The 21,973-nt window shown below is 43.0% G+C and overlaps 1 protein-coding gene across 5 annotated transcripts in view; it reads right to left on the bottom strand.

Annotated features, from left to right (window-relative positions):
* Nucleotides 1-4,325: 4,325 nt before the first annotated feature.
* DGUOK (deoxyguanosine kinase) overlaps nt 4,326-21,973 on the bottom strand; it is a 29,295-nt gene continuing 11,647 nt past the window's right edge. For 2 of the 5 annotated variants that reach the window (XM_019442043.2, XM_019442068.2), the window contains 5 exons: nt 14,146-14,333; nt 10,542-10,689; nt 5,698-5,813; nt 4,989-5,088; nt 4,326-4,550 (listed from right to left, as the gene is read on the bottom strand). In XM_019442043.2, coding sequence (XP_019297588.1) covers nt 4,524-4,550; nt 4,989-5,088; nt 5,698-5,813; nt 10,542-10,689; nt 14,146-14,333 — 579 coding nt within the window. In that variant the 3' untranslated portion in view covers nt 4,326-4,523. The other 3 variants (XM_053890835.1, XM_019442052.2, XM_019442061.2) reach the window with 3 other exon arrangements.

Genomic DNA, 21,973 nt, shown 5'->3' with positions numbered 1-21,973 from the left:
CTTCCCCCAGATCCTTTAATTCTCTTTTCCCGTTTGGTAAGACACCCATAGTTACTCTGGTGAGGTCCCTTTCATCACAATGAATTAATAAATCTGGTTTTGTCAAACTACAGGCTTGTTTCTGGTGATCTGAGGCTGATTGGGTCTGTGTAATGGGGATACAGTTCTTTGCACTATTCCCTCTGCTATTGCAAATGATTCACATTTTCCACGTTTCCAAGTTCTTGAGAAGTACTCACCCCATGATAACAATAGGAGCTATGATGGTGTTTGAGATCTCTGCAAGGGTGAGTTAACAGCCCTCCAAAGACATCCACACCCTAACCCCCGGCACCTGTAAATATGTTACCTTAATAGCAAAAGGGACCTGGCAGATGTAGTTAAGGCTAAAGATCTTGAGATGGGGAGAGTACTCTGCCTTAAAGCAGAGAAACTTTCCTGGCTGTGGTCAGAGAGAGATGTGACCACGGGAGAAGGGTCAGAGACGTAGTTGCTGGCCTTGAAGATGGAAGAAGGGGACACAAGCCACGGAATGTGGGAAGCCTTTAGAAGACAGAAAAGGTAAGGAAACAGATTGTCCTCCAGAGAATCCACGTCAGAGTTCTGACCTACAGAACTAGAAGATAAACTTGTGCTACTTTAAGCCAAATTTGTGGTAACTTGATATGGCAGCAAAAAAAAAAAAGGAATACAAGATCACTCAGCACAGTGGGTAAAGACAGAAATGAACCAAGGGTGCCTTGGGGACGCCAACACTTGAGAGGAGAGGAGGAAATGAGGAGTCAGCTAAGGACACAGAAAGGGAGGGACCAAATAGCGGAACACAGAAGAGACCAAGGAGAAAGTTCCAAGGAGAAAGTGGTCCAGATTTAAACTGCCCACTCCTTAAAAGTGAAGGCTGAAGGGTAAGCAGTCTTGCAGTTTTAAAGCACATGTTCTTCCCCTGCTTCATCGTCCTGTGATTCTAGCATTTTCATAAAATAAACAGCCTTTCCCCTGAAACCACCACCTTCTCCTTTCATGCTAAACGCCGGAGAGTTTGAGAACTTTCACAATCTCAATTCACATTACAAACCCATCAAGGTAATATTCCGGTTCGGGAAGAGTAGGTTTTACGACATCACAAGTGAGAATGAACTCTATTTTTATGTGCTAATCTAAGTTATTTGACGTTGGAGCACAGCCTAAATGGGAGTGGGACAGTCACCGGCCTGGTGTGACTGTGCTGTGCTGGGTCTCTGTGTTTAAACACTCCTCCCAGACCTGTCCCTCCTCGAATGCTAAGGTCCTCATTAAAACAGTCTCTCTAGACCATCTCACTACCAATTTGGAAAATGGCAAATTATTTTACCCAGGTAGACTGTCCATGGTGCTATCTTACAGAATATTCACATTCTTTTTTTTTTAAGTTTATTTATTTATTTTGAAAGGGGGGAGGGGCAGACAGGGAGGGAGAGAGACAATCCCAAGCAGGCTCCGTGCTGTCAGCACACAGAGCCCAATGCAGGGCTTGATCCCATGAACTGTGTTAATATGACCAGAGCCAGAATCGAGTCGGGACACTTAACGGAGTCACCCAGGCACCCCCGGAACATTCACATTCTGAAGGGCAAAGTTTATGCAGGGAAAGAAATGCTGAATTTCTAGATTTTCAGGCTTTTTCTAAGTGAAGAAGGTGAAGGATAGGAGCGTATTCCTAAATTCTAAACCCACTAGTCTTATGTGGTTTTGAGAAGCTGGGCCTAATGCCTCATTCTCACACAAAGACATTGCCACGTGACTTTTTCTCTGCCTGAATACCCTGCCCCATTAATTCTTCAGAATTCGGAACAGTTGCCACTTTCTAAGGGGGGGCTGTCCCAGCTTATGTTGGCTCCTTCTGCCATAAGCCCCCACGGAACACCCGTATGTTTCCTTTTGAACCGCTCACCACATAAGCAATTACTTGTCTGCTCTTTCACCCTCACCATCCGATGGCGAATTCTGCAAGGTAAGGACAGCCTGCCTCCGCTGTGCTGTTATCTCCTTGGTCTCTAGCATACAGGAGATACTCACAAATATTTGATGACTGATTAAACGAATGAAGGGTGGGGTCCCAGTGCTCTTATTCTGGCTTTACATTAGTGGTTCCTGAAAATGTAAATGGGAATTAAACATTTGGGCCCCTCAAAGCTAACGAACCAAAAGCACCGAGTTTCTAAAACATACCTACCATCCAATGTTCATCCCTGGTCTTGTCCAAAGCCTGAAGCGGCAAACAAACACAAGAACAAGGGGGTCGACAACACTAACAAGAGAATTCAATGGGAAAAGAGAATCATCTTTTCAACAAATGGTGGGACAACTGGATATGTGCATACAAAAGAACGAAGTCAATCCTTACACCACACACACAAATTAACTCAAAATGAACCACAGACCTAATGGAAGAGCCAAAACTATACAACTCCTGGAAGAAAACTTAGGAGCAAATGTTTGTCACCTTGGATTGTTCAAAACTTTCTTAGATGTGACACCAAAAGCCCAAGTGGCAAACTAGACTTGGTCGAAATTCAAAACTTTTGCGCTTCAAAGCACACTATCAAAATACACCCGAGGGAATGGTAGAAAATATTTATAAATCATGTCTCTGGTAAAAACTTGTACACAGAATATCCAAAGTCTCTTACAACTCAATAATAAAAAGCCAAATAACTGAAGAAAGCATAAAGGATTTGGGTATTTTTCCAAGGAAGAAATACAAATAACAAATAGTAACATGAAAAGACGCTCAATATCATTAGCCATCAGGGAATGTAAATCAAAACCAGGATAGGATACTAGGACGGCTATAATCGAAATGACAGCAAGTTTTGGCAAGGACCGGGAAAGACTGGGGCCCTCATTTATCGCTGCAGAGAATGTAAAGTGGTGCAGCCACTTTGGAGAGTTTAACAGTTCCTCCAGAGTTACCATTTGACCTGGTAATTCCACTCCTAGATGTATATCCAAGAAAATTTAAAATCCAAAAATCTGTATATGAATTTTCATAGCATTATTCGTAACAGCCCCAAAATGGAATCCACATGTCTATCAATAGATGAATGGATAAACAAAATGTAGTATATCCATACAATGAAATATTTCGTCACAAAAAAGAACGATGTACTGATGCATGTTACAACATGGCTGAACGTGGAGAACCTTGAAAGAAACCAGTCACAAGAGGCTACCTATTATGTGATTCCACTTACATGAAATCTCCAGAAGAGTCATATCTAGAGACAGAAAGTAGACCGGTGACTTCCTAGAGCTGCACTGGGGTGGAAGAAGTAAGGGTGATGGGGAACAGGGAGTGACTGCTACTTGGTTGGCAATTTTTCTCGGGGTGCTGAAGACATTCTGGAATTGACTATGGTGATGGTTGCTCAACCCTATCAACCATACTAAAAACCACTGAACTGTGCACTTTAATTAGGTGAATTGTACGGTACGTGAATCGTATCTCAATAAAACGGTTAAAAATTTAAGTATGATAAAGAAATGCTGTGCTTCCATTTCACGACAGCATACATTTGTCAGAAGCCAATCTCACACTCATTTCCCCAAGCATAAAGAGAAACACAGGTTTCTGTCTCCTGGGACGCTGACTTCTGAGCTTATTCGTTTTCCTGTGTGCCTGCATGACTGTTAAGGGCTCAGTGCAGGGATTCATGGAGGTGCAGGCTTCTTGCAATGGAGCATTTCGATTCTACAGAGCCATGCATTTTTCTCTTGACAATAAATTGTCCCTGGAGCTTGAAGTGCAGCACAAAAAATTCTTTTTCCAGCACAGTCACTCCATTAAGATCACCTGAAACTCACTGGGTATATTTAGGGCAGGCCAGAGTGCCAGGATGACTGAATCCTAAATGCAAGATGCTGGGACTTTTGGGCTCATGATTTGTTTTCTCCCTCCCTCCATCTTCCTTTGGCCCAGGTTCTTCAGCTCTAGCACAAAGGTCAGAGCACCCCACACCCCCAAACAAAAGTGCTGGATGGGAAGAGACAGGAGCATCCTGGAGTTCGGGTTCCATTCTCTAGTGCTGGGGGCCTGCACTGAGTGTCCACACTCTCCCGAACCTCTGTACTTCCCTCCTTCGTGCCCAGGGCAGGGCTTGGATGGAAGTCCTGGGAACAATCCCAGCCCAAGCGCATCAGAGGGAACAAGTGAGCACACAGGGAAGTCTAGGTGGTGAAGGATTCAGGAGAAAAGCTATGGCTGTTCTCAGGTGAAAATGGCTCATCTAGAGGGAGATTCAGAGCGGGCACCAAGAAATATGCACAGGGATAAACCAACAACTGGATTAACAGAATAAGCAAAACTTCCACTTTATTTTAGAAGCCTTTGAGACATAAAAGACAGTAACTGCAAAGTCGAAGGCTAACCCAAACCATGCACCTGAGTGTCAGAGCACTCTAGGGGCAAAAGGCGATGGAAAGGTGCATGACTTGGGATTTTTCCAGCTTTAGAAACTCAGAGAGCCAGAACATCCCGGGACTGGTTACAGATTATTTACAAAGGTGTTTACCTGTGCGAAAGAGAAAAACCAAAAGTTATATTTCACATTTTTAGCGCTCTACAACAGTCCACCCACACTGCATATGTAGCCGAGCCCACGAGGTTTTGTGAGGAAGGGAAAATAGGCATGGGGGAGAAATGGGACCTGCTCAGGGTCATACAGTATCAAGTGGCAGAGCTGGGAATAGAATCCATAAATTGTATTTCCCCAGTTCTAAAATACCTTTGAGGAGGAAGTTAGCTGGGAAGTCAATTATTTAACAATTATTAGCCCAAATACTTTAGAGAATAGGGATTATATTTGTGACATGTACAAGGTCCCACGGGCTTTGGAGTGTGAAATGCAATTTGAAGCACAAAGCATAAGACCATCATTCTGAAGTCTGAAGCAAAGACAAAAGTGCAATAAAGGAAAATCACGAGATGCAGGAGTTAAGATCCTCCCCACCTTTTTCAAGAGTTCTTCTTGTTTGGTTTCTTCTTCAGAAAAATCATCATTGACATCCAATACCAGCACTGGAATGTTCAGCAGAGCCTCAAAGTGGAGCCTTGTAAGAAGCATGAACGTTTTAGGGGACAGAAAAAAGAAAGCTGAGCCAACCTTCACATACTCACCAAGTCTTAGTAATCCATAGAAGAGATCTAAAGTCACATGGCTTCTCAATGAAATGGCATGTAAATAGCAATTTGAAAAAGAGTTTAATAAAGTTGGCCAGAAAGAGGAAGGCTGAAATTTCTCTTTAGTCTTGAAATGGATACGGAAGGTCAGAGCCCTACACATTTCAAGTGGATAGCATGCCGAGCCCGAAGGAAGGAGAGGCCAAAACTAGGACTGTCAACTTAGTAAGAAGGACAATTTCTCCAGAAATTTTCAGACCTTCACCCTGAGCTAACTATATCACTATCCTCAATCACAATGTTCAATCTAGGGGAATGTTAAAAAACAAAAAAGGTGAGAAACAGAATCTGATAAAAAGTCTCTTAGCATATACAGATTACATCTAACATTTAAGTTTCTGAGTTGGATAATGCTTGGCATTTCCAACCACTCGGTACACTCTCAACCTTCTTATGGGGCTGCGTGCTGAACTCATGTTTGGGCAACTGGCTTGTAGGGAGGCAGGTGTCTGTGTGGTGCTGCCCTCTTCTCTGCTTACCTGGTTGTCTTGTGAACAAGCCAGGCTTCGTGTTGACTGTGAAGCTGCTCGAGATATGCCAGCTCAATTCCTTTCTCCTCTTCCCTGGCCCTGTGGTGTAGTCTCTTCCAGCAAACCTAAAAGACAATCCCCAGGCCCTGCTGAGCTCATGTGTTATCCTGGCTGTGACAATGCAGTCCTCAGGGGCTCTCTGACTCAACTCATGATGTCTATCCTGAGAACGGTAAGCCATGACTTTGCTTCTACTGTCTGGTTTTCTTATTCAATCACAGGGTAATGGCAAACTTCATCAACCCTTTTTTTTCTTCTTCCCAATCCCATCCAGGAAGTCCCTAAATTCTCTTTAATCTCTCTCACCTCTGTCCTAGTCAGGTCCTTATCACCTCTCACTCAGATGGTGGCAAGAGCCTTCTGGCTCTCTGCGTTCTGGAGGCGGTGAAGTGCATGGGAACAGCACAGGCCTTAAAGTCAGAAAACCCACAATTCGATTCCTGTCTTCGCCTTGTACTAGTGGTGCAAGCTCTGTGGGCTTCCCTCTCCTCCCCTCCACTCACCCCATGGGGAGTTGGTGAGGACTCACCAAGGTAAGGCATGTCAAGTTCCTGGCCAAAGCTGCTCTCTCCTCCCAGTGAGACCCCTCCACCCACCCTTCCTTAGTGCTGCAGGAGAGTGGCGGTGCGCTCCTTGCTGCGAACACTTCCCAGGCTCGGTACTACCTACAGCCACAGAGCCCCAGGTTCAAGGAAGCATGAGGAGCATATTTACAAAATGGAAAATCTGAAACACGACTTTCATATCCTTTCACTCACTGAGTCTGCAGCAGAATGCAAACTCTGCCCAGGTCGAAGATAAAACAAAGAAGTAAACAAAAAGTGAGGCTTAAGACTAACTCTCCTTCCCTCCCCCTTTCCAGAGAGTGCATGATTCCACTCTGCCTTCACCTGGTAGAAAAGTCTGAAGCACACTGGCCCAGAGAATGTCTTCTCCTCCTTTACCTGTCGCACAAGGCCATCCCAGATCCTGGCCACCCCTCCTACCTCTCCACCTTCATCCTTAGCACCTCCCTGGACTCAGTGCCATTAGCCAGATCGGACCCGCAGGACAGGCCGAGCTCTTTACCACCTTGAGACTTTTGCTCCCAATCTTTGTTTTGCCTGATTGCTTTCCTTCCTCTTTCCACATGGCAAACGTTTCATCATTCAATGTCACCTGTCCTGGGAAGAACCGGTGGAGTAGCCCACTGATCTAGGACTACCCTCTTTCAAACACTTAAAAAACTTTATCCCAAATGTAAACTTTAGCTGCAAATGAAGCACACAATACTCCCAAAGACGCACAGAGTCCTTGCTGTTTCCCTCTCGCTCAGCCCTTCCTCTAAGGGAACGAAATCATGTAAACAAATTTCATTTATGAGCTTATGTCCAACTTTTCAAACTGATTAACAGAGACAGATCTGACACGTTAATACTTCTAGCACCCATTCCTTCTCGCCAATCTTTTCCCCTAATCAACTATCATCCCAAACTTAGATGAAGTCCTTGTCCTTGGGATTTTATAATTTACTTAGACAATAGGTAAACCAACACGCAAAACAGTGAATCAAGTGCTAAACTGTGAGCTTTGGATCTTTCTTCAGTGTAGCAGTTCAGATGAGGGAGGGAGCAGCTGTGCCTCAGAGTCAGAGAGGTGTTCCCTGGAGGAGGCAGGGCCCCCCCCTTTACTTCTAGTACCAGCTCCTGAGCACCACTCGGAGAGCCGGCGCTGTGCCAGGCCCTGGGGAAACACAGGCCGCCGGTGGCATTTCAGCTGTCTCAGGAGACAGAGGGAGGCGTGTACAGGGAGCTCTGAGAGCACAGCGGCTGGGAGCCAGAGCCTGTCTTGTTCAGGGCCGAGCGCTGGGCTGGCACAGCCAGTGGTCAGTGAAAACTCTGTTGCCTGCCGCCGTTCGCTGAGTCCATTTCTGCCCTCGTCTCCCTGGCTCTGTTAACCTTTTTCTCCTGCTTTCATCTTCTCCATTTCTACTTTCTTTCACCGTGAACCTGCTTTCTTCTTCCTCTTTCTGCCTATACACCCCCCCATTACTGCTGATGGCTTCAAGACATTTCCCCTTGTTCTCCTCCCTTCCCCATCACACAGCTTTACACCCCCAACTTCTAGCTGCCCAGTTCTCGATACCACAGCAACCAATGTTAATTTTGTATACTTTCAGAAATATTTTATGCATATACACATTCTTACCACCACTTTTTAAAAAAAAACACCGTACTTGTAAAAGGTGTCCCACTACATCCCCTGTGCTGGCTTTTCTTCACTTAACAATTAGTGTTTTCCCATCTTTTTTATGGCTTTAGAGTTTTCCAATGTATGGATAGAGCACAATACATTCAACTGATCCCTACCGATGACCACTTGGGTTGTTTCCAATAATCTGTTATTTACAAACACTGCTGTCTTGCACATGAGCCATTGTGTCCATTTGGGAGCATATTTATGGTATAAATTCCAAGGAGCATGATTAACAGGTAAACTCCTACTTCAAACATTCGGCAAAATTCTTAGTTTACTGGTAAGGCTACATCAATTTTTTTTTAAGTAGGCTTCACACCCAGCACGGAGCCCAATGTAGGACTTGAACTCATGACAGTAGGATCAAGAACTGAGCTGAGACCAAGAATCAGACGCTTAACTGACTGAGCCGCCAAGATGCCCCTCAACAAATTCTTTTCTTCAAAAGTCATATGCAAGCAGTGCTTTAGACCTGTGTCTCTTGATCTCAGTCCTCACAAAAGGACACACCTGAATGTAAGAAGGGCAGTGTAGCTGCACACAGCAAGTGGGGACCTTCTTGCTGATCTGCCCCCTTGACCAACCACCGCAGGAAGAGAGGCTGCTTGGACACTGGACTGTGACCGCTAGTGGGCCTGGCCACTCTACTTCCCAAGCCCAAGCCTGGGTGCCACAGGTACCAGGAAATTCCGGCATACTAGCTCCATGCTGCCGACAGTCCCCGGCAGGGCTGCACTCTCTTCCTGATTCCATGGGGCTGGGTGGGACACTGAGGAACAGACATTTCTCTTTTGACTGTTTTTTAGGTTGGCTTGCCTGTGTTTTAGAATTTAAGGAAGAGCAGGTAGAAAGGAGCAAAATGCCCTACTGAGGTCCATCTTACATGCTCTAAACTCAGTATTTCTTTCCCAGGGCTTTGTACTACAGTATTGGGCACTCGCATGGCTTTTCACATGCAGACGTGTTCACGTCTGTTCTCTTCCCTCGGATATGGTCACCTCTGAATCTCACAGGAGGGGGTCAGGGGTGACTCTGGGGAAGGATATCAGCATTCCTGGGTCTCTGGCTCTACAACCATCAAAAGACCATCAAAATCCACAACCAGTCTTAAAGTTTTTCTGCTTTTTCTACCATTAAGTTGCAAGAAACCTTCAAAGCCCCTCATTTTTTTTCAACAACCCCCCTCATTCCACCCCTGCTGAAGGAGCTCAGTTAGTCTCTCCAGGAAGGTGTGTCAGTCATACCACCACCACCGCGGCCACCATCATCACCACCACCACCGTCACCATCACTTCTCACAGTCATTCCAAAGGGCACAAGCAAGTGAGGAAGACTCTTGCTGGCCTTTTCTCCAGCTCCTGCAAGCCTGTGTGATGGGCTCTCCTACCTATCTTCTGACTGCTCCGTCTGCTCTCAGGCCTGCCCCTGTCCACAAGGCTCAGTCCCATCTCTAAAAAGCATGGCCTCTAGAAAAAATAAAATAAAAAAAATAAAAAGCATGGCCTCTAATCAGAAAGGAGCTTTCCTCCTAAGATTATGCAGTGTATCTGGTATTTGACTATACATTACATATGTCTCAAAAGCCGAGAGCAACACACCTCTCAAAAAATACCTCCAGCCTTGACTCAGAATCCCACTCCAGAAGAGCCCTTGGAGACCACTAGTCTCAGCCACTGGATTTAAAAGACAAGGACCCCTCCAGGGGAAAGGCGTCCAGGGTCACTGTCGGTCAAAGACTCTCCTTCCTGGTGCTCCTTCTATGATATCACCCTATTGCATACTAGGCTGGCTCCAGGGTCCAAGTCAGAGAGTCATAAAATGTAACTTCTGTAGTCCATTCTCAAGGTTCAAAAGGCAGCTAGCTATAGGGGCGCCTGGGTGGCTCAGTCGGTTGGGCGACCGACTTCGGCTCAGGTCATGATCTCGCAGTTTGTGAGTTCGAGCCCCGCGTCGGGCTCTGTGCTGACAGGTCAGAGCCTGGAGCCTGCTTCAGATTCTGTGTCTCCCCACCCTTCTCTAACCCTCCCCTGCTCACGCTCTGTGTCTATCTCTCAATAATAAATAAACATTAAAAAAAATTTAAAAACAAAACAACAACAACAACAAAAAGGCAGCTATAAATTACAGTAGTATCAGGGTGAGGTGAGGAAACTCTCCACTGCATCCCAGCATCCTATTCAGGAAACCATCAAGACCACCCCAGACTCTGATGGATGACCCAGTTGGAGAGAAGGGAAAGTTGAGGCAACGGAGTACAGGTGACCTGGTCAGAGGAGCCAATCTGCAAACCCTGGGTGATAAAAACAATTCCCAATTTTCTCTGTGTTGTTACTCCATTGAGAGAGTCCCTTTCAGTCATTTGCTTTAGCCCTCTACTGCAGAAGCCTGTGGGAAATGGGGTACTCGATGCCAGAATGGGAGGGTGTTTACCCTCTACCCACCACGCTCCAGATAATACCCACAATCTAATTTCTCCAACCAGAAAATCAGGGGTTGGAGAATGTCACCTCTCAGGTTTCATATGGCTGGGAAGCTTAAGGCTTGAAGTTCTGCATTACCTGGGGAGTAGCCTGGAGGTAGATGAAGCCATGTAATTTGACCCGGCTGGCAAACTCCTGCAGGAGAAAAGAATGCCAGTCCTGATAGATATGCCATTCGATGTCACTGAGGGAACCATTTTCAAAAAGATTCTTTGCAAAGATATACCTGGTTGGAAATGTAAGTGGGATTGGGGGAGGGGAGAAGAATGGGAAAGGGAATAAAAGGCAAAAGGGAGAGAAGCAGAAAAATCAATAACCAACTTGTTCCACGTCTGTTCAAACCACTTAACCTTTCTAGCTCCTCATCAATCTTTAAGAAATCTGAATTCTTAACCTAGATCTCCTTCCTTGTCCCACAGCAAGATGGGAAATAGCATCTAGACTTTAGAAGCCAAAATCACAGCTCTCCAACAGGACTGATCCACTGGGAGAAAAGGGGCACTGGAAAAGAATATCATTGGTTGCTAGCAATTTTCCCTGTTGGAAGCCAGTCAGAACATACAGCATATGGTGCATGAAAACTGAAACTTTTGAGATTTCTCTATTATTATTGTAGCAAGCCTTCAAACAAAAAACCAACCTAGGGCTTGTGAGGGCTTCTGAGTCTCCAAGGCTGCTGAGCCATCCTCTCATACAGCTAACAAGCGGAGAAGGAAACGTACTGAAGTGGGGTCACCCATGCAGCAGGAAATGCATTTCTCACTAACTGCAGTATTACCAAGAGAGCAGACCTTCCCCCAAGCACACATGAGCTCTTCTTTACTTGTTTCCTCTGTTGCTGAGCTTCTAATCCAGGTACAAGGAAGCTAAATCTAAAAATCAAGCTAGCTTGAGCCTTGCTTACTGCCACAACAAAAGGAGCATCTGGTAAATAGGAGATCAGAGCTAACAAGAAACCCACTGCTTCAGAAGGGTCAATTCTGCTTTCAAACGTCAGGCATCTTGATACAAAACACAATTTACATCCTAAACAGTGAACACCAGTTTCTAAGGCAACGCTTAGCAACTGGCCACTTCTGGGAAAATGAAATTCAGAATCCTTGCGTACGAATGGCCCAGGGAAGTATACACCACAAGGCCGCAAGTGTTGCGATTAAAAGAATGGGCTGCAGTGTCACATTCCTGAGTGTGAGCCTGGCCCCCAAATTCATAAGCTGTGTTACCATGGGCAAGCCATCAAACTCCCTGAGCCCATTTCTTCCTCTACACAAAGGGGTAACAGTAGAACCCAACTCAGAATTGTTGTGTTGACTGTTTGTAGGACAAGGTGCTTGCTGGAGTGACCGGTGCATAGTATTCAAGACATCGTAGTTGTTACTATACCTACTTCTTTGCTAGGCTGTAAAGAAATTAATCTGGGAGCTCCAGAAGTCAACTCTCCCAGTCTGGAATGGTTTAGCTATGGTCTAGCCGAAGGCGACAAAAAGATGACTTCTGTAACTCAATTTCTGAAAAATATTTTCAGCTTCGTCACAATTTAGAAACTAAAATCTTATAAAGAGAAAAAACATATCTGTTATAAGCCTTTACGAGGGATCCTCATCTTTCTTGAGGATGAGCACTTCTTTCTCCCAGCTGGTGTTGATGGGGAGAGAGGGAGAAGGTTGGGCTAAGGGAGGGAACTACTGCATGTAGGTGCCGCAAAGAACAAGCGTAAGGACCCAGGCATCAGGGCCCCTGTTCTAAAAACACATGCTTTTGTTCCTTTTAACTCAAACCAAAAAGATTTAGGTTTCTTCCTCCCAGTCGTCCTCTCTCCCAAACAATTTGTGTTCCTCCTTTGAGACACACATCACACACGTGTGCACGTGTGCAGTCTCAGAGTCCCGTTAGAGTAGGATTACCCTGAAGGAAGGGACTGGGTCTCCTTTGCTCACTGCTAAGTCCCAGGATCCAGCCTGGTGTCTGAACATACAGGGATTTAATAAATCTGTGCTTGAGCAAATGAATGAATGAATGTTTTCAAAATGTTTATTTGAGGGAGAGAAAGAGCATGCATGTGAGCAGGGGAAGGGCAGAGAGAGAGGGAGAGAGAGAAAAATCCCAAGCAGGCTCTGCGTTGCCAGCATAGAGCCCTGATGTGGTGGGACTTGAACCCATGAACTGTGAGATCAAGGCCTGAGCCGAAACCAAGAGTGGGATGCCCAACCTACTGAGCCACCCAGGTGCCTCAAGTGAATGAGTTCTTTAAATAGGGGAAAGGGTCTGGGGGTGCCTGGGTGGCTCAGTCGGTTGAGTGTCCGTTTGACTCTTGATTTAAGCTCAGGTCATAATCCCAGGGTTGTGGGATCAAGCCCCGTGTCAGGCTTCACACTGATCGTGGAGCCTGCTTAAGATTCTCCCTCTCTCTCCCTCTACTCCTATCCCCTGCTAGCACACGCTCTCTAAAATAGAAAATTAAAAAAGGGGAAAAGGCCTAAGTTACCATTAGGATTAAATGAATTATCTTTTCTACCTCAAAAATGCCCCCCTCTGAAGAAAACATCTAGAATGTATAGCTGTCTATAGCAAAAGCAGTTCTCATCTCTTCCTTTACAAGTAAATGTTAAGATCTTATACCTTCTAAACCAAGTATTCTTTTTTCTGAGGGGGTCTCTCATATGCCTACTTCACTAAAGGGCTGGAAATAAAAAAAACCCATGGTGAACATGTTTCCAAGCAACCAGGGTTGTTGTATGTAAGTCATCTTCCCAGTCCAAGAGGCATGGCTTAGGAAAGGGGAGAGAAAAATATACAGTAGTATACCCAACAAATGAAAAGAACCAAAATCTACAGCCCAACTACCTATAATTCACATATTTAGCTTTTATAAAGGGTAGGCTCTCTCTCGCTCTTTTTAATTTTAATATTTTTGAGAGAGAGAAAGCACAAACGGGGGAGGGCAGAGAGAGAGGGAGACACAGAATCCAAAGCAAGCTCCAGGCTCTGAGCTGTCAGTATAGAGCCCAACGTGGGGCTCGAACCCATGAACCGTGAGATCTTGACCTGAGTCAAAGTTGGACACTCAACTGACTGAACCACCCAGGTGCCCCTTAGTAGGCTCTCTCTTGGGGTAGAGAAGGAATATGTAGCCCGTATCTTGCACTGTTTTGCATATCTTGCATGACATATCTTGCAGCGTTTCGAGATATTAAAAATTACATGACATTTACAAGTGTACCCGTAGTTTTTTCCTACATGAGGCTTTATGGAACACCAAGAAGTAGAATTGATTTGTCTAATCTGGAAGTAAATGGGTAACTATTTCTTACATCTTCAGAAGTAAATGGGCAATGAAAATGTAGCATTTTTCAGGGCTCCTGGGTGGCTCAGTCACTTATGTGTCCGACTCTTGATTTCAGCTCAGGTCATGATCTCACCATTGTGAGACTGACCCTGCGTCGCACTCCGCACTGGGCATGGAGCCTGCTTGGGATTCTCTTTCTCTCTCTCCCCCCCCCCCCCCCCCCGCTGTGTTCTCTGTCTCAAAATAAATAAATAAACTTAAAAAAATTTAAAAAGAAAAAAGAAGCATTTTTCAAAGTATACTTTTCAAAAACCACAGCAGAGCAGGGTCTGAGCAAGAGAAAACATGCGGTGCTGAGCACGGGGCCTGTGCCCAGTGGAGGGCTCGGGGTCTTACCTGTCACTGTACACGGACCTCTCAAAGACCTGTACCGCCTTCTTGGACTGTAATTGTTTCTCAGGAAAGGGCTCCAGCTGTACTTTTAGGCGGCTCATAAAAGAACATGTCTGGAATGTGTAGGACCATCGTGCTGGTTCCTGGTACATCATATCCAGCAAGTTTCCCAGATTTTGAGCAGTGTAGGCCTAAAGGGAAATTACAAAAGAGGAGAATTTCCTAGAAGGTACATTTACTTCATGGTGTTTGCTCCCCACACCCATGGTTTAATATCAATGAGGGAAACAATTACAGAAGTTTCCTTCTAAAAAAATGTAATCATATCCCCCAGTTTATTCAAAGCCACATAATCAAGGAAGAGATTTTCCTACCTGATTAGGAGAGAATTTGAGAGGGAGAGGACATGCCACCTTCAGCATACCAGAGAAGAGCAGAAGAAGAACCACATGCAGAATGAGCACATTCACTGACTGGTTTGTGGAGTCTGTCTGATGAAGAGTTCTCCAACAACAACTACTTGGAATCAAATCTTTCCATTGTAACACTATGTTGCCTCTCTTCTGAGCTTCCATCCCTGGCTATTTCTTTCTACAACTCCAACCCAGACAAGGAAGCAGCGGATTATTCGAAAATCCAACTAACCAACCAAAGAGAATTCTCTCTCTCTTTCCCTCTCAATGAAGGGATTAAAACAGCCAAGCAAAACCTTCCTCCTCCATTCTAGAGACTTTATGAAACATATTTAAAGACCCCTACGTGGCACGTGCAGGTGGGAACATGGGTCAGATATTCGAGAGCCCTGATTCTTTCCTGGGCTCTGCCACTGACTGGGCACAAAGTGAATTTTATGCAAAGCCCTTTGGCTCTGCATTCACTCAACTGCATTACCTGAGGGCCTGCATGGATGAGACGCTACATGGGCTCGATGGGCTCCATGCTGTAAGGGGTTCAGAAAACAAAACTAAGATTTATTTTCAGTGTTCACTATGTTGTTATCTCATTTAATCTTCAAAACAGCTTCATGAAGACGGAACTATTGTTATGCTCATTTTCCTGAAAGGCAAGTCCACTCAGAAAGGTTAATTAAGTAACTTACTTGTCCAAGGTCTCAAGGTGAGTAAGTGCAGAACAGGGACTCAAACCTGGCTTCCTCTAACTTCATTCTAATGTTTCTCTATATAAAGATAAGCTTGGAGGTCAATGATACATGGAATTTCCACAGATGGAAATGGGGATTAAGAGAGCATTTCGGGGGGTGCCTGGGTGGCTTAGTCTGTTAAGCGTCTGACTTCAGCTCAGGTCATGATCTCGTGGTTTGTGTGTTCAAGCCCCACATCAGGCTCTGCGCTGACAGCTCAGAGTCTGGAGCCTGCTTCGGATTCTGTGCTTCCCTCTCTCTCTGCCCCTCCCATGCTCATGCTCTGTCTCTCTCTGTCTCTCAATAATAAATAAACATTTAAAAAAATTAAAAAAAAAAAAGCATTTGGGTGGAGAGAAAGATATAGGAGGTGTAAAAGGTTAGACAACCGTAAGTGGTCCAGTTTGGCTAAGGATCAACCCTAGATTACACAGAAGGCTCCCAGCTCTCTGAAAGGCTTCACTGGGAGCAATGCAGGTAAAGCAGAATGGATCACAACATGTTTTCCCTCCTTTCAATCCTCCAATCCGCAAACACACAGCAGCCTCACAAATGGCTCCTGGTTACGAGCTGGAAGTAGAAGCAGGGGGATGAATTAGAATCCACTTGAGTCTCTGATGGTGTCACCAGAAACTGTAGGGAGCCCTTGGGGTGTGGCACAGTTACCAGACTGCGCAGAAGACCACTGAGTGGAGCGAGCTGCTGTGAGTACAGATGTACTAGGTGGACCAGGTGGGAGCTATTCCACCGGCAGGCTTTGGGCTACCAAAGGGAGGCCATTCCAAAACAAAAAACTGTACAGGGTCTACACCATTTCTGAAAGAACCCACCTCAGCTACAGAACAAATGCAGACATCCCTTCAAACATAGAAACAAAGAGAGGGAAATAACTGGATATAGAAATATTCAGCAATTCAAAAGGAGAAAGCCAATGTGTGTGCTCAGGACAAGCAGCCCCTTAGGAGACAGAGCTGTTGCCAGAAAAATCTCAATGAGAGTTAAGGGACTGCCACACTGATAAGAACAGGCTGTCATTAAAAAAAAAAAAAAAAAAAAAAAAAAAAAAGGAACAATATGAAAAGAACATTCTTAGAGGAGAAAAACGAAATTGCCATAACAAAGCACTCAATGAAGATGGTAACTAGCACACTGTATGCTGCAGTAAACCTAATTAGTGAATCGGCTCAAGAAATTGTCCTTAAACTAAGAGAAAAAAAAAAAAAAAAAAAAAAAAAAACAGAAAAGGATGACAGAAATGAAGACACGCAGGGTAGAAGGAAGAGATCCAGTATGCACTGTCGTATCGTGGCAGGGCTTTTTTGAGCCTCTCCTTGTCTTTCCTCTGGAAAGATAGATCAGGATGTAATGTCACCTGTGTTCCACCTTACAGTAATTAATATGATTTTGTATCAAACAACTTTCCAAACAAGAGCTAAAATGATCCAGAACTCCACAGTACCTGTAGCTCAGACAAAGCTATCTAGGGAGATGATTTTCCTTCTTATGAGACAAGAGTCCACCACAGGGAGGGGAAAAGCCACCCCCAACAAAGAGATGAGCAGAGGAAGACCCCTACTCATAAGGTGTGCGTCTCCCTCTCATCAGATTTCATCATCACTGAGAATCGCTATCTAATAGAAACATGTAGGATCTCTAGGTATTTGAGAACAGTTTAAAACCATGGAACAACTAGGAGTTATAGTAAGAAGGAACTGATCAGATAGAAAAGCTAAAACTAAAAAATTAAAGAAAAGCTCTGAGACATGAGACTTTCCACCAGAGAAATTCACTGAGTACCATAAGAGATTTCATATATATTTACATATATAGCTTTCATAAGCATAAACACACACACACACACACACACACACACACACACACACACACGAACCCATAGCTGGACCTATCCTGCCAAAATGTCGACAATTCATAAAAATAAAACAAAAACCTAACAAGGGGGAATCACACAAATTACTTATTTAAAAAAAAAAAAGGGGGGGGGATCAGGGACACCTGGGTGGTTCAGTCAGTTAAGCATCCAGCTCTGGCTCAGGTCACGATGTGGTTGGTAAGTTCGAGCTGCGCATTGGGCTCTGTGCTCACAGCTCAGACAGAGCCTGGAGCCTGCTTTAGATCTGTGTCTCCCCCATTCTCTATCCCTCCCCTGTTTGCACTCTATGTCTCTCTCTCTCTCTCTCAAAAATAAACATTAAGGGGCGCCTGGGTGGCTCAGTCGGTTAAGCGTCCGACTTCAGCTCAGGTGATGATCTCGCGGTCCGTGAGTTCGAGCCCCGTGTCGGGCTCTGGGCTGATGGCTCAGAGCCTAGAGTCTGCTTCCAATTCTGTGTCTCCCTCTCTCTCTGCCCCTCCCCCATTCATGCTCTGTCTCTCTCTGTCCCAAAAATAAATAAACGTTAAAAAATAAATAAATAAAAATAAATAAAAAATAAACATTAAAAAAAAAATTAAAAAAAAAAAAGGATCAGAACCATATAAAATACTTCTCTACAACAGAAACTACCTTTCATATTCCAGAGCAAAAAAACAGACATTTTTTAGACAAGCAATCACTCAGAAATTATACCACCCACATACCCCTTCTGAAAAAAATTCTCTAAAATATATTCCAACCAACTGAAAAATTACAAAATGGGAAGATGTGGTAATGAGAAAACAGTGGTCAGTGATCAACTGGTAGAACAGAGTGAAATGTAACTAAGGAACTATTATTTAAATGGGTATAAAACTGAGTGCCAAATTTCTATTGTTAAAAGAGACATTTCACAATGGAAAAGCATTCAGGATCTACAAAATTTCAGATAATTTTAATATACTGGAGAAGAAGATAATTTAAAAAAGTAAAAAAGTTTTGTTTTGGTTTGTTTTTCCCTTTCACAGAGACTCCACTAACATTAAAAGATAGGTTTAAACATGTACATTTTTATGTTTATATATTTGGGGGGGGAGGGACAGAGAGAGAGGGAGACAGAGGATCCGAAGCAGGTTCTGCACTGACAGCAGAGAGCCAGATACAGGGCTCGAACTCATGAGCCATCAGATCTTGACTGGAGCTGAAGTCAGACGCTTAACCGACAAAGCCACCAGACTCAACAGCACATGTACATTTTTAATTTAAACGTTTCCGCTGTTAGGATAAAAATGGTATGTTTCTCGTGTGACTAAAGGGGAGAAAAATGAAAGAGAATATTAAATATAGCAAAAAGGAAAAAAAAAAAAAAGATGAAAGCATAAAATAAGGTGATAGAAGAGAGAAAATACCCAGGAAAGGCAAACCCTAACACTGGGTAAAAACTAAAAATCCTATTTGAAAGAAAAATACCTAAAACAACACAAACTCTGAATGATAATTGAGAAAGAAACAGTTGTCCAGTAACTCTACCCCCCAAACAGCACTGGATCCATATTATTTAAAAAATGATTTCTATCGTACCTTCAAAGAATAGATAATTCCTATGCTAAAACAGTATAAAACTTCTCAATTCATTCATAACCCTAATGGTAAAACCTGTTAAAAAAAATAGCAATACCAATTAAATATATAAATATACATGCAAAATTTCAAACAACCTAGTAGCAAATTAATAGGACAGTATACCATGATCAAAAGGGTTCATTCTAGAATGTACAAACGGCACCACTATCAAATCTATTGACTACTACTAAGAGATTAAAAAAAGAAAAACCCCATGATTATCTCACTAGGTACTAAAAGGGCTTTTGATGAAAATTCAACATCTGATCCTGAGGAAAATGTTACTATCCTAGTAATTAGAAGGGCACTTGCCGCACATGATCTACTGAAACAATTAACCATCACAGAACTGAACACTGATGCGCCAGATGTCGTTTCATTAAAGACAAAACAAGATAAGGCTAACTAACTGTCAGTGCTGCTACAATTAGTATTGTTCTGGAACTTCTACCCAATAAAAGAAAACAGAAGTATGGATATCGGAGAACTCTTAACTCTTACAAATGAGCAGTTTTTAGAGAAAACTATTATTTTCTAAAACCTCAAGCAGATAAAGCAAAAAAAAAAAAACAAACCAATAATGTTACAAAAATTAAGTCACATGAGACAAATACGGTTAACTGCTTTCCTTCAAAACAGTAATAACTTTGAAAAAGATGGGAAAACAGATCCCAGTCACAATAATAAGAAAATACATAACCACTCAGGAATAAACTAAAGAAGAATACTATTATGAAAAGTAAATAACGACTTGGGGGGAAAACTAGCCTCGTATAACTTTTAAAGTCACACAGAGAGCAAAATAAAACCATAAAAGAGATAGAAACATAGGCAAAGATTTTTATAATCTCAGATTGAGGCCTTTTTAAACTTTAACATCAAAGGCAGTAATTACAAGAAGATTTTATTACATAAAAACTTAAAAGCATTATATGGCAAAACAGATCATATATAAAGATAGAAGAAAAATGACCAACTGGGGAAAGTATCAGCAATATAGGACAGAGTTGAGATACTTAACATACAGTGAGTTCTTATGAAGCCATTACAAAAATGTGAAGATCTCAATAGGAAAAAGAAAAGCAAGAGGTCTGAATAGACAATTCACTAAAGAATAGTAATAAATGATAACATAAAAAAGATGTTGAATTCATTGGTAATCAAAGAAATGTAAAACAAAGTAACACACCATTTTCTTGTCCCTCATATTAGAAAGGATGAAAAACAGTAACACCCAGTGTCGCCAAAAACTATGGGGAGAGTAGTACAACTTTTCTGTAGGAAAATTCTGTAAAGTATATATAACAAGTGTCAACAAGATGTGTAATTTCTGGACATCAAAATTCCAATTGTAGATTATCCTAAGAAAACACAAAAGTGCACAAAATTTAGCTATTAAAAAGAAAAAAAGATGTAGCTACAAGGATATTCATCATTGTAACACTGCTTATAACAGGAAGAAGTTAATACATGTAATATTATGTATTAAATTAAGTCTTTTAATTATGATATTATGCAGTAAACTGCGATCGTTAAAATGACTATGAAAGGAAGACCTTGTATATCAAAAGCCATGCAGGTAACAATTACAATTTTTGCTTAAAAAAAAAGGAAATGTATATATGTTTTAATACATTAACATAGGTGTATTAACATATTAACATAGGTGTATATAAATATATACATTTTCTCCTCTTTAGAAAGAAATCTAAAAGAACAAAAATGTTAACTATTTCCCTCTGGATAATGGGACTACGTGAGTATTAATTTTCTACTGCTGCACAACAAACTGTGCCAAAGTCTGGTGGCTTAAACAAAAAGAATGTTCATTATCTCAGTTTCTACGGGCAAGGAATTGGGGCACAGCTTAGCTGCCTGGTTCTGCCTTGGAGTTTCTCAAAAAGTTTCCGTCAGGATGTTGGTGGAGGCCAGTCATCTGAAGACTTCAATGGGGCTGAAGGATCAATCCACTTCTAAGAAGACTCACTCACACTCTGTTGGCAGGAGGGGACTCAATCATCCCTTGCTTCATGGGCCTCTTCACAGATAAGGCTGCTTCGTGACATGGCAGCCGGCATCCCCAGAGCCAAAAGTGATCAAGACAGAACAAAGTGGAAAATACAATGTCTTTTATGGTCTACCTTAGAAAGTCCCACTGTATTCCTGCTATATTCTATTCATCAGAAGCAAGTCCCTAAGTCCAGCCCACACTCAAGGAGAGAATTTGGGTCTACCTCTCAAAGGAAAGCTCATCCACCGATTTGTGGACGTATTTTTTAAATCCCTGTAACAGGTGACCTGCGGCATACTCAGAAAAAGATAGGTAATTTATTTTCTAAATGGAAAGCTAATTTCATAAATACTCCCGCCCCCCACACACACACGAAGAGGCAATTTAAAAAACATATATCCACAATAAGCATGAAGTGCCTGCCTAAAGAGGTAATACAATTCTGAGTTCGAATAACAGAAAAATGGCACCTGAAACAAGTTCTATATTTTACCATTTAGAGTACTACTTTTAGTAAATTCTAACCAGAAAACTAACAAAGTGGAGCTTATTGCCTAGACAAAGTTACTTCGGAATGAGGAAGAGTCTGGAGGAAAATGGTGTTTGGCTTGAAAGACTCACGGAAGAGAAAGAGCAAACAAATCATTACCTTCAACTATATGAAGCGTTGTCATGTGGGAAAGTCAAAACACTTAAGAGGCAGAACTTGAATCAATGAGTCAGAGTCACAGGGATGCAAAGTGGCTCATACAAGAACTTTCTAACAATTAGAGTTGTTAAAACCCAGAACAAGCTGCTCGGCGAATGTTCCCAGTGGCTGTGGGAGGAGTGTGTGGAGACTGAGGCAAGGTGGTGCCATTCCCTGGGCTACCTCTGAGGTTCACGTCTAACTTGGTCCTTCCCTACTCACACTGATGTGGCTGGTGTTGAAACCAAACCTACGGCCTCTCCCAAAGCAGTAGACGTGACACTGGGTCCTACGCCACGAGGCATAAGTGAAATGCACCGCGCTTGGCATAGTAAGTGGCAGAGTGTGCCTTATAAACGTCAGCTATTACTTCTGCATCGACTCAGAGTGTGACAAGATGTTCGCTAAGTCCCTTCCAATTTCTCAGACTTCATAAATAAGTTAAGATCACTATAATTAACTATTAATAATCCTGATGGCCAGCTTCAGTAATACACT

Source organism: Panthera pardus, unplaced genomic scaffold (genome assembly GCF_024362965.1).
Source record: "Panthera pardus isolate Hobbes unplaced genomic scaffold, ASM2436296v1 HiC_scaffold_25, whole genome shotgun sequence".
NCBI lineage: Eukaryota > Metazoa > Chordata > Mammalia > Carnivora > Felidae > Panthera > Panthera pardus.
This window is presented reverse-complemented; position numbering and strand designations above follow the sequence as displayed.